Source organism: Pelmatolapia mariae, linkage group LG10_11, assembly GCF_036321145.2.
Source record: "Pelmatolapia mariae isolate MD_Pm_ZW linkage group LG10_11, Pm_UMD_F_2, whole genome shotgun sequence".
Lineage (NCBI taxonomy): Eukaryota > Metazoa > Chordata > Actinopteri > Cichliformes > Cichlidae > Pelmatolapia > Pelmatolapia mariae.
The window spans coordinates 14907169-14920011 of record NC_086236.1 but is presented as its reverse complement, the minus strand read 5'-3'; the positions used below and the strand labels follow the sequence as shown (position 1 = coordinate 14920011).

The 12843-nt window shown below is 37.7% G+C and overlaps 2 protein-coding genes across 2 annotated transcripts; one reads left to right on the top strand and one right to left on the bottom strand.

The window, feature by feature from the left end:
• The first annotated feature begins 1122 nt into the window (after nucleotides 1–1122).
• On the top strand, nucleotides 1123–7874 carry ublcp1 (ubiquitin-like domain containing CTD phosphatase 1). Its single transcript, XM_063487722.1, has 11 exons — nucleotides 1123–1257; nucleotides 1601–1868; nucleotides 2269–2360; nucleotides 2645–2730; nucleotides 2826–2941; nucleotides 3084–3182; nucleotides 3544–3581; nucleotides 3735–3833; nucleotides 5999–6115; nucleotides 6225–6352; nucleotides 7109–7874. The coding sequence occupies exons 2-11, from the start codon at nucleotides 1715–1717 to the stop codon at nucleotides 7134–7136; spliced, it is 957 nt and encodes a 318-aa protein (XP_063343792.1). The 5' UTR covers nucleotides 1123–1257; nucleotides 1601–1714; the 3' UTR covers nucleotides 7137–7874.
• A 1512-nt stretch (nucleotides 7875–9386) lies between these two features.
• il12bb (interleukin 12B, b) lies at nucleotides 9387–11842 on the bottom strand. Its single transcript, XM_063487682.1, has 8 exons — nucleotides 11749–11842; nucleotides 11557–11652; nucleotides 11193–11369; nucleotides 10398–10503; nucleotides 10129–10298; nucleotides 9835–9995; nucleotides 9611–9729; nucleotides 9387–9486 (listed from the first exon to the last, which is right to left on the bottom strand). The coding sequence occupies exons 1-8, from the start codon at nucleotides 11840–11842 to the stop codon at nucleotides 9459–9461; spliced, it is 951 nt and encodes a 316-aa protein (XP_063343752.1). The 3' UTR covers nucleotides 9387–9458.
• Between the last annotated feature and the right edge of the window lie 1001 nt (nucleotides 11843–12843).

The window sequence follows — 12843 nt, the reverse complement described above, 5'->3', positions numbered from 1 at the left end:
GCCAGTGAATAAAAATGCGTTTTCAATCTGGATTTAAAAACCAGCACTGATGTCGATTGCCTAATGTGAAGAGGAAATTTATTCATTTATTTATTTATATTTAGCCAGGGACAAAACTTGAAAGTAAAATTAATGGAGAGGCCTAATGCATAGCCTAAGGTGGTGGCCAGTCACTTTACTTACTTTAATTGTGTTTGATTTTACAGGTTTTATGGAATTGTTAGGTTTATATGAATGAGATATTCTCCCGGCAGTGCGGATAAGCATAAATTCCCCTTTCGCCAGGCAAGTTATAGTAGAACAAAGGTGTGTTTTGGTCGTCAAAAAGACTGTTGTTTTTGGCAGGGGTTAGCAAACATTCCTATTAAGCATTTATATATTGGTTTAAGAAGTACATACTTCTCAAACCAATACTATTAGTATCCTTATCCTTACGTGGACATGGACTATTTTCACTTTCATTTATTTATATTGTACATAGTATGTTTTAAAACTTACTTCTAATTTAATATGACACTTTGATTGCCTTTGTTTTAATTATATTTACACCTTTTTTAAGGGGTTTCTCTAGTTCATATAAATATTTTAAGGGTGCATCTATAACTAAACAATTTCTGATTCTGATTCTAGACCATGGTAAATCATAATGTGTTTCCTGCTGTGAAATTAGACTTGTATCAAGATACATAATGCATAGCATTAGTAGTGGTCAGTCACTGAACCGTGACAATTAGATACTGGACAGTTTTATTTTGAATATAGCTGAAATATTTCTTATGGCAGGCATATATATATATATAAATATGACATGCAGTTTGTCCACATTTCCAGCAGCAGAGAGGGTATCTTTATATACCCTGAGCAGCCATATACATTTGTAAACAGGGAACAATAATTCCGATGACTTTATTTGACCATAGTAAGATACTTGTATGCTTGTATGTATTTTTCAGAGGTAAGTGCAAAAAAAAATTATGTGCCTTCAATAAACTGTACCTGATAGTGTTAAGTTTTCTTCACCACAGGAAACAATTCAAAGGATTGTATTTTAAAGTAACGAGCTTTTGTCACTATAGCAACAAAGCCTCCTTTTTCAATTACGTCACTACCGGAAAGATTCGGGACGCCAGGAAGAGAGCAGCGGTGTGTGAGGCTCCCGCTGAATGAAATTGAACGGCCAACTCAGTTCATTCATTCAACTTTATGAGGAAATTTGACAGTGTGTGCCAAGCATTACATGTTAGTTTGTGCTACCAGGTAAGAGTGAGCAGACCGCGGAGCTCAGTCAGTTAATGTTAGCGAGCTGACTGTTAAACCCGGTGTGTTTACATCGTTGCTAGTCAGTGTTAGCAACCTTGTGCTATAAATATCAGCATCAGGGACAGTCACACAGTGTCTGAGCTGATTAGGTGGCATTTGGCCGTTGTGTCTTGAAATAGCCAGACGTACCATCACCTGCTTAACAATAGTATTGTCCCGTTTGGCTCTCTGTGTTTTATCACAAGCTGCTCTTGTTTGTTTTAAGTCGAGCTCCAGCCAGTTACATGGTGGCATCCTAACACCTTTCCTTTGAATTTGCCCGTCTCTCCCTTTCTGCAAGGTGTGCGCGTGCATGTTTGTTATTGTTGCTGGAAATTTTTTGCTTAGGGTGCGCGTGCATCCCTGACTTCAGCTGCAGTCGTGTGTATGTGTGTGTGAAGAGCACCGGAGAGTCATGTCGGTGTCGGTTATCATTAAGTGGGGAGGTCAGGAATACTTCATCAGTTCTCTGTCTGAGGAAGACACGGTGTTGGACCTGAAACAGTCCATCAAGACCTTGACTGGGGTCCTGCCAGAGAGACAGAAACTCCTGGGACTCAAGGTCAAAGGTGAGATGATATCAATGATAAGTACCTGATTTTCCTTGGGGATTAATAAAGTATTCTGATTTCTGCGCTAGTTAGTGTAAATAATGCTATATGAAGTCCAATCCAAGTGTGAGACCAAAGGACATTTCATCTTGTGCTTTTATTTAATTGTGCAGTCTACATAAAAGACCCTCCTGGATGTAAATCATATTAAAAATATTCACCCCTACATCTATCCCCAGGTCTATGTGCAAAAGTTTCTGTTTTCTCCACCTATCTGCAGGCTATTGAGTATATAAATTATTTTATTGTATATATATATATATATAATTTTATAAAAGTTATGCATTCTCTTAATATGACTTTCAGAATTTCTCTCTATATATATTTTCTGTTCCTTTCCCTTTCATCTTGCCCACAGGTAAACCAGCAGAGGATGAGATGAAGCTGGGCTCGTTGAAGTTGAAGCCTAATACCAAGATCATGATGATGGGTACCAGAGAGGAGAGTCTGGTAGGTGGATAGAGAAAATTAAAAAATATATCTGGCTGGAACTGTTATAGAAGGACTGTGTGCCTGGCTAATGTTCAGGTTTACCAGACAAGAGAGGTGAGGGGTAACCTGTAAATAATCTGTTTATTCAGGATTTTGGAATCAGCTAGCTTTGATTAATAGATGAGAAAATGGTTGTTTAGGTGAAGATCTGACAGCCGTTGACATTTTTGAGGGATATATGCTATGGGTATAATGTACTGACTGATACAGTTTTAACCGTGCATATATTTTGTTTCGTGAAGGAAGACGTTTTAGCCCCTCCACCAGAGAATGATGACGTTGTCAATGATTTTGACATTGAGGAGGAGGTCATTGAAGTGGAGAACAGGTCTGTCAGAATTTTAGAAATTGTTGAAGGAAACCTGTCTTTGTGTGTGGATGTGTGGGTGCATTTGAGAAACAAATATTGTTTTATGTCTTCAGAGAGGAGAACCTGGCAAAAATAGCTAGAAGAGTCAAAGAGTACAAGGTAGAGGAACTAAACCCTCCTAGAGAAGGCAAGAGGCTCCTGGTTCTGGATGTGGACTACACACTGTTTGGTGAGTTGATATCATCATGTGTCTCTTTAATAAGATGCTTTGCAAGTAACAAAGGAGGAGGCTTTGCAGTTACTGTCTGTTTATCAGCTGCTTTTTTTTTTTTTACCATGGACACCCATACAATAATCCTGTGTGTGTTCAGATCATAAGTCATGTGCAGAAACAGGTCAGGAGCTGATGAGACCCTACCTTCACGAGTTCCTGACATCAGCCTATGAGGACTACGATATTGTAATTTGGTGTACGTATCTCTCCGTCTCTTTCCCTTGTCTGTGGCAGTGGTTCATTGCTTTTATGTTAGATTGGGGTTTTCATATAAGTATGTCTGCCTAGTAATTCCCGATGTTTTGGCCCAAATTGACACCTGATCCACCAAGAAGAACAAAAACCCCCCAAAAAACAGACTGAGGTCGCCCATTTTTCTATTGGTGGTAAATACCCAATTTAATGTCTAGTATGTGTTTGGAGAACCGTGTCCTCTCACTGAGATGCCTCTTGTGCTTGGGTGTGTGTAGACATTGTGTTGTTTTTAATTGTTATTGTTTTCTTTCATGATTTAATTCATTACTAATTAACACGCATAATGTGTTTTCTCTTTTAAGCTGCTACAAGTATGAAATGGATTGATGCAAAAATGAAGGCAAGTACTTCTCTTATTTCTTTACCATTTCTTTTATTATCCTGTACATTTTGTTCCAAAAGGTGGCAGTGTTAACCAAGTTGGCATACATTATATGAGTGTAGATGGATCAGAAGATAACACCACAGTGTGCATGTGTGTGTGTGTGTGTAGGAGCTGGGAGTGACAGACAACCCTAATTACAAGATTACGTTCATGCTGGACAGTGGGGCCATGATTACGGTACACACCCCAAAGAGAGGAGTTGTGGAGGTTGGTACACTTGCTGTTTAAAATATTGGCCTGTGTCACTATTGTGGTCAGACATCAATGCTTTGGACATATCTTTCACAGAAGAAGAAATGATTTACAAAATATTCGGATTTACTTTAGGTTTTTTAAGCGTTATTCATTCTGGCAGTTAATGGGTCATTGAACATAACACTGCAAGAAAATCAAATTTGTATCCAATCTGAGTGTCATTATCTAAAGCCATAATCTAATTTTTGTTCAGCATTATTTCTATAACTAAATCTGAGCATTGATATTATAGAATATATCATAGTTTCAGAGGGAAAATCTCCAAGAATTTAATGTTTGTCATACTGAATAACAGAAACACGCATTAGTATTGGTAGTATCTATTTTCAGATAATTCTGAAAAAGGCATTTTGGGTAAACTGCAAGCATCACATGACTGTGACAGACAGGTTCATGGTCAAATGTTAAATGGACTGGGGCTTATACAGAGTTTTTCTGCCCTAACTGACCACTCAAAGTTCTTTTTCCTACAGTATCATTCACCTAATCACACACACTACAGTCATATTAATACAGTCATATTGTAGCAATCTCCAAATGTTAAATAGGAGGTTCTGTTTACTCAAGGAGTGAGTGAGTGAGAGAGAGCTACACATGTACACAACATGCACAAAGGTTTGGTTTTGAAAGTTTAACTTCCACCCTTTAATGATGTCATGAGTAACATGCCCTGTCATTTGAATCTTAGCTGGTGTCATGGAGTCACTGCAGGTGGAAATTCCATGTGATGAGTCAACAATGTGAAACCTTGGATCTGGAAACCTTCACTGTTTTATAATTGGTGCTTTCACAAAGGATATGCACCACACTCGATACAGAAATTATTTTTAAAAAACCCTTCTTAAAATGTGTTAGATTTTAGATAATGAAAAATAGCTTAAAGTAGTTTGAGCTGCAGAAATAAACAGCCAAAATGGAAAATACATCAAACCAGGTCAGGAAATTTGTTCTCATTCTATGTCCAGGCTGTCCTTAGCCTGATGCTCCCGTTGATGCCTTTGAGCACTCTCTCAGAGCTCATTATCTGAGAATGAGTCAATAGATGATCATGAGTGTCGCAGCAAATTGCTTTTTCCCCTCTAGTTTAGTAAACTGAGTAAAAGGGAAAATACATTTTACATCTTCAGGACCTTAATTTGTTTCATTGTACAAATTCTTTTTTTGAACATGTGAACGCAAATGCTGTTTCTCTATTTCACAGTTACAGTAGAAAGTGTACAAATTATTTTGACGCAGAAAGAAATCACGAATAGAAGATGAGTTTGGTGGTAAAAAAAATAGATATGCTGTCACGTGTTTTAACTAAACACCATGTGTTGATAACACTCTTTGGAATGTACTCGAAATGCACTTTTTTTGTTTTCTCCAGTGAATCATCAGACGAGATAAAACATTCAATGCCTGTTTCTATTACTTGACATCTTAGGCATTAAGCTTGTCTAGCTTACTTTGTCAGACTATGATATAGGCTCAGAGCAGGTTATACACACACATGCGATATAAAAACCATTTCATTCACCATTTACCAAAGCAGGATTTTGGTAGTGCGCTTCAGATCGATTTGGCTTTAGTCACAGCTTAAAACTGCTGGAACAAATAAATATTAAAAAGAACCACCCCTCTGTACTTCAAGGGCCTGAAAAAAAGATAAGTAAATCATAGTATGAAGGTATAATTTTTCATAACTTCATTAAATAAGATTACTGTGCATGAAAACATATGTGAGTCTTGGGGTGTCAAATGGGAAGCACATATATAATATGGATGTGTAGTGAGGATAAATTTGAAAAGAGGGGGTCAAGTATCTCTTTGTCAGAGATTTGTCACTAGATAAAGTTGTATACACACGTCATGCTTGCTAAGTAACTATGTAAATTCTCGGGAATGTTTCTGGCTTATGGTCCTAGGTGACGTGTATCATATCGTTGTTGTTTGTTTTTTTTTTTTTTGTTTGTTTAAATTCTGGTAAGTCATTTTGCACTCTAGGTGTGACTGCACGCGCCGTGACGACATGTTGTGATGGGCTTGAATACCTCTTTCATGATGTTTGTGGAGGACGTTTACTGCTTTGTGCAAACGTCATGGCACTGATTTAATCTATTTTATGGCTTCCGCAGGTGAAGCCCTTAGGTGTGATATGGGGGAAGTACGGAGAATTTTATAACAGAAAGAACACCATTATGTTTGACGACATTGGAAGAAACTTTCTTATGAACCCACAGAATGGACTTAAGGTTGGTTAGTTCATACAATTATCTTGACCATTTTTCTCTTCTTTTGGTACAATCAACTACAGATCTTAAAGAAACTTTTTCTTTATTTGTCGTTGTGAATTTGTGTTAGATCCGACCCTTCATGAAGGCCCACCTCAACAGGGAGCGGGACAGAGAACTGTATAAACTGTCTCAATACCTCAAAGAAATCGCCAAGCTTGACGACTTCAGTGGACTCAACCACAAACACTGGGAGAGGTATGCACTCATTGAACAGCTAAACAGTATAATTTGCATAGTTATAGTTGCATACTTCAAACCTCAAACCTGTAGCACCTGCTAGACCTGAACAGCCATTTACAAGAAAATACTAGTTATATTAAAAAATAACATCTAATGCCAACACACACATGAATCTTACTTAAATTTGACTTCATTTCAGATTATTTAAAGAATAAAATTCATCCTAAAAATGCAAATCCAATTCTGGGGATAAATGAACACAATCTAAAGTAAGAAGGAGACTTTTGCATCCCAAGCAAAGAGAGTAACTGTGGTACTCCATCAGGAACTCACCAGTGGCAAGAAATTTGTGAAACAGTGTTGAGGTGTGCAGTAGGAATTACAGATGAGTTTAGGGTCGGGGTAGAGTTACATCAGGGATCAGCGTTGAGCTCTTTCTTATTTGCAGTTGTGATGGAAAGGCTAAAAGGTGAGATCTCCGTGCAAAAGTCTCCTTTGCACTTTGTTGTGTCCATTCTTAGCTTTATTTTTGTTATCTGTGATGTGGTAGGACTGTACATGGTTGGTTATTTAATCGACTGTTCAACTTACGATATAATTTGTTTGTACTGTACATGGTACATGGTAAAGGCTTTAAATGTTCTTCCATTATGTATTTACTCATTTTTAATGTTGTGTCCCAGTGTCATTGGTACATTTCCCCAAATCAACATGAATTCAACTGAATGTGTTTAAAATATGCGCTGAATGTGTGCCTGTTTGTTTCTGCAGGTACCTATCTAAGAGGCAGCACCACTGAAGAGGGACTATATTATCAGCGCAAAGACTTGGAGTGGATGCAACCAATGCATCATCCACTTGTCAAACACAAGAACAAACATAAAGTCCTTCATACCAAACCTCACTAAAAGTCCAACATTAACCCTACAATTACACACAAGGTCAAAACCTCAGGACTGAGACGGGCTTCCCAGTTTATATATCTGCATGTTCTCTGCCTTCTCTTAGTCTGGAACATTTGTTTGTTCAAATATTGTTTACAGTTACTATCAGTGTGCAAGGTGCATTGTGGGGGGGGAAAAAATCCTGTTTGAGACCACACTGATTTAATGTCACAGACTCCAGCTCACCTGTTTACTCATGGTGGTCAACAAGGGTTTAATATAGATAACTGAGGTCCACTATTTCCTGAAAGTATTTGAGATCTTTTACACCTGCTTGGTATTTTAGATGGGTGAATAGTAGCAGATGTGTTAAGTTGATTACCAGTAAAAATATTCTATCAAGCCTCTCTGCTGTACCAAGTGAGTAGGAGAAGATAGAAATCTAATTTCATTATGGCTAAGGTCAGTAGCCTGCCTTCAAAGAGACTGACCGGCAAAAAGCTAAAGAGCGAACAGAAACAAATAAGCAAAATGAAGTTACATAACCATTGAAAGTGTTTTCAGTACGCGAGGATATCCTGGTAATTTAACGTGTTTTTTTTATGTAGTATTTGGATTGTCTGTTTGATTTGTAATAAATGAAGTGAAAAGTTGGAATGCCTGGAAGTTTTGTGAGCGTCAAACAAATGACAGCAGCCTACACATGCAGACATATGCAGCGATTCTTAAAACTACTGAGAGACCAAAATCTGTTGGTCTTAGAACTGGCTAGCTAAAATATTTCAAACAAGTGGCTTTAGTGAACAAGTGTGACACCATTTGTTACGTGTCTGTAGGTGGTCACTACAAACAGGCCTGGTTTTTGTTATTTACATTCTGTACATGCATATTACAGTCAGGCTTCCATGGCTGGATATTCGTATGCATACATGTCCAGAAACGTATTCATGTTTTTCTGTGCATGCTGATTCTGTTAAATCACAGGACGCAACACCTGAACGGACATAAAGCATAGGTTTTATTTCTTTGATGCTCGTTAGATCGTGACAGCTCTTCATTGAAATGTTTCTGGAACATCTAAATGTCAATGAGCCAACTAAAGGTGATGAGAATACAAGAACTGGATAGCACAATTTTTTAATTGTGTGTTTTGTTTTTTTCTCTTTTGTAATTGAAGTGGGTTTTTACACATTTCAGTTCTTATTAAGGTGGGCCTCATTTCATGAAGCTGAAGCTCTGGAAACATAAGCTATATGATATTTCAAGCAGTCCCTGGAAATTCAGTTTCTTTTCATTTCTTGAGCTCTGCCTTTTTTGTGTGTTTTCTTCATTACATCGACCAAATTGTGGCTGTAAATAGGAAAATAAACCTTTTTTTGTACCTCGCTTGCTTGTACTGTTCTACATTCCTGAGGTAGTTAAAAATTAGTTAACAGTTAGAAACACTTCATTACTTCCTGTTCATAACTTGTACACCATGAACACCATAAAAGATAAAAGATTAATTCATTGAATAAAGAACATAGACACTAACGACGTGGCCAATAATGACACCTCCCAAAACTCCATGGTTTCCAGTGCCCCCCTCCCCTTCATTTAATTGTCATAAATATTTTTTCAGTATTATTACTGGCTATTATTTTCCTACTGTTGTCATTGTTATTACCTATTGATGTCTCACGTAGCCACATGATGAGTTAATACACATGCAACTCGCACAATATCAGAATATCAAATATGCAAATATGTACAAGTACTTTAGTTTTATGATTTTGTGTTTTTTCTAGCTTGTCAGTGCATTTTTCATCTTTTGTATGTTCTGCACTCAAAATAAGAAACTCTTCATTACTATAGATAACCCATGCATTTCAAATACATTTTGAGATGCCCTGTTATAAAATGAAAGAAAATACAGTAAACTGATATGTTCATTAATTTATTATAAAATGAACAGATATAAATAAGTTAAAAAGGGCATGAAGGAAATACTAATTCATTTCAATCACAGAATAAATCATTATTGTAACATTGTGCTGTAGTTCCACAGACATAACGAATGGGGATGAAGAGGGATGAATAAATACTGTACAGGTATACATTTACTCCTGAAGCACAGCTTCATATGTTGTGCATCGCTTGAAAAAATGTATTAGACCATTTTTTTTCTTCTGAATTACAATATTTTTAAAAACTGTTTTCCTCTTTCTGGTGCGGCAGCAGAGTCCAGCGGCTAACGCTTAGCATGCCACGTTATGTTTGTTCACTCTGTTGGTAAAAAGAAAAAAACAGTACAGATTGGATCAGTCAGTATACAATGATTTGTAAATAGTGTGAATCCTTGCACAGGAACAGAATTAGCAAAAAAATAAATAAAAATCAATACACTTACGTGCACTGACTCCAGTGGCTCCACGGCCCTCTGGTGAACTTGTCCTGAGCTCGCACACAGAAAACATACTTCTTGGTCTTAACGCCAACCTCGTATTTGGTTGCATCAGTGGTGATATTCTGCACAAAGAAGAGGCGACTTAATAAAGACAAAGAAACCTCGACTAAACTGGACATCAGCAAAAAGATATGAATCTGGTGTGTAGATGTACGTGTATTAATTACAATTATTTGATTGTCACTGTTGCAGGGGTGTCCACTGTGCACCAGCTTGACCTCAAACTGTAGGCCAAAGAAGGTGCAGGGTTTCTCCCAAGTATCAGGGTAGTCCCAGCTGAACACCTTCCCATCACTGATGTGCAGGTTAGGGAGTTTTGACGGTCTCACTTTATTGAGTTGGGAGGGAGAGAAATGAGGTGGGCAAAGGTTAAAAAAGAAAGAGAATGGAGAGAGGGAATCACAGCACGATGACTAAGAAAGTTACTTTTCATACGCTAAAATACACAAAAACAAACTTACCGATTTCTCTCAGGTAGAAAGACTTTGTGTAGGCCTCCAAACGAGCATGGCTGCGTATGTAAACGGTGAGGGAAATGCGATGTTGCTCCTCTTTGTATGGGCAGTGGGCATCCTGGCAGCGAACCCCTGATGCATCAGCATCCAGCTCACAGGGGATATCTTCAGTAAAACTGGAATATAAATATAAGTTGATGTTAAAATACTATCTAGAGCACCTCCTCCACACCAGCACCCAACCAAAGTATGCTTTGCATTGTCTTTGTCCTTACCGTTCGGCCTTTACCAAAACCACACTGGCATCAGATCTGAGCGCTGTTCTTTTCCAGGAGCAGTGAAAGGATCCTGTATAGTTTGGTGCCGAGCAGTGGATGTGACCTGGAGCAACAGAATTACTGTCAGTCCCCTCCCTCTCTTTTGTTTAATGTTCTTATGAACAGTGTAGCTTACACTTGTAGTGTTTCATAGCACTTCTAGATCCCATCAAGTAAACACAAATAAATCACTCAGGGCATTGATATAATTGCTGTAAACGAGAAAAAAAAGCTTTGTAGCTGCCTCTTCACTTCAACTTTAAGGTTTTGTTCCATCACGGGAAAACATTGCCTCATAGCACAAAACTGCAGAAACATAATGTTTGAGATTTACAAAGCTGAAACCTTCTGGAGAAACACGAGCACTAACAATGTGATGATGGGCCTAATATAAAGCCTGCTCACTGTGTTGTTCTTTCCCTCCATCTTTTCTATTAAAATTCCTTTGACACTCTACTAATGGTGATCCTTTGATCCAGTTTCTGTTTTCTGCTCTGGAACGCCACCCTTACACCCTTTCCCTATTTTTTTTTCTTATCCTAAATCCCTATCTGACCATCATCTTAGCTGTTCAGTCCCATCAATACCATTTCTTCTTCAGAGAAAGCCTGAGGCTAAATCCAGTCAAAGAAAATCTGCTCTCTGCCCTTTTCCCTTCATGCATGCCTTCTTTGTTCTCCCTCCCCTACTCGTTTCACTTCTTTCTTTGCCTTTGCTCCTTTCCTTATTTCTTTTTTTTTTTTTTCAACTTACCTCCTTCTTTGTTTTCCAATATGACCGTCCTGTTGTCTGGATTAAGCTGGATTAAGATCATAGTGTGGTTCAGGTATTCTCCACTTGGACTGAGGTGGCAAGTGTAGTTTCCTCCTTTCATCTCCTCCACCAGGACCTGGACTTGGTTCCCCTGCAGAGGCGGATTGAGCTCCTGACCTGAGACACGGACATGTTCATTGTTACAATGTGGTCATAAAAAGCCATAAAGAGACAAAGGGGAAAGTTTGACGTCTGGATAAACAAAAGCTTGATGAGCTATAGAGCAAACAAACAAAAGAAAGTTCTTGTGACTTTGACTTTTTCTTTACATAAGTAAAATTAATTGAATTAAAAGTTGCTTTACCATTTTTCTTCCAAAACACATTCTGAAAAGCTTCTCCGCAGGTCAAAGGAACGTGAACCATGCTACCCGTAAAAGAGGGCACCCTCAGGACCACAACTAGGTAAAACAAAAACAAAAAAAAAAAGATTTTACTGTTGGTGAATTAAAAACAAAAATGAAAACATTGAGGAATATTCAAAGACAAGGAGATACCATTATCCATGAGTGTCTCGACATCTGCTTGCTGGGTGTCACAGCTGCCGCCACTCAGTATAGCCCACACAACCATGAGCAAAAATGTATGCATCTGTAACAAAAGAAAGGAAGTGATGGGACTCTTTTACATAAACAAATAAAAATATATTTGTTTAAACCTTGAAATAAGTGAAATACTCAAGTATAAAATTAACCCTTTAAATCAAAGCAGTGTTAACTAAAATAAAATAACAACAAAAGAGTTGTGAACTTGGAAAACTAATTAAAATAAAATAAAATTACAGAGGAAATATCCTTAGTTTTACTATCTGTTAGTTTAGTAAAAAAATAAATAAATAAAAAAAAGATGTTGAGTCTTGAATGTTTACAAGACTGCTTTCACAAAGTTCTGTGTTTTTATTCTCAAACATTAAAACCTAAACTAAAGCACAAAAATCCCACTTTGGAAACTAACTGGAAGCAAACTGAACTAAAAACAAATTCAAAATGAAATTATATAAGAAGTTTTAAACAGACTTCAAGATACCTAAATTTTTGATTCTTACATTACCCAAAGTGAGCAGATTATTCCTCCTCCTGAATATCTGTGACAATCAGATGGAATATAATAGATCTTACCTTGCAAAACTTGATCCAAAATTTCACACTGGAACCAGATGTAGGAAGCAGTGTGTGTCTGTGTAAATGCAGCAGCTGCAGCTGCATTTATACGTCAGGCTGAGAAATCCCCACTCAAAAGAGGAACTCTTTAATACCTGAGCAATGACGACGATGACAATGGACCACACTGCACATGAAAGGAAATTTAATGAATGATCAAAATAAATGGATTACCACTAGCTTTCCACCCGGCTCTCCTCTTTTGTTAAGCTTGATTAATTCAGCTGTGTTGGAGATGACAATTCACTCGGTACAAAAATCCAAGCTGCAATCTGATGTATGATTGTGTGATCACACTAACCACTTTGGGGGGGAAGTAAGGCCAACTAATGATACAGAAACTTCTGGAAAACAGAACTGCAACCCCTAAAACGTTTAAATATGGTTATGCGCCACTGAAAGTGGAGCAGGTAATCTAGAAAGCTGTCATGG

Excerpts from the sequence above, each read along its gene's own strand:
- ublcp1 (XM_063487722.1), top strand. The coding sequence starts at position 1,715 with ATGTCGGTGTCGGTTATCATTAAGTGGGGAGGTCAGGAATACTTCATC. Across the intron at positions 3,183-3,543 it reads CTACGATATTGTAATTTGGT|CTGCTACAAGTATGAAATGG; the intron begins GTACGTATCTCT and ends TTCTCTTTTAAG. Across the intron at positions 3,582-3,734 it reads GGATTGATGCAAAAATGAAG|GAGCTGGGAGTGACAGACAA; the intron begins GCAAGTACTTCT and ends GTGTGTGTGTAG.
- il12bb (XM_063487682.1), bottom strand. The coding sequence starts at position 11,842 with ATGCATACATTTTTGCTCATGGTTGTGTGGGCTATACTGAGTGGCGGC. Across the intron at positions 11,653-11,748 it reads CGAGACACTCATGGATAATG|TTGTGGTCCTGAGGGTGCCC; the intron begins GTATCTCCTTGT and ends TGTTTTACCTAG. Across the intron at positions 9,487-9,610 it reads AGCCACTGGAGTCAGTGCAC|AGTGAACAAACATAACGTGG; the intron begins GTAAGTGTATTG and ends TTTTACCAACAG.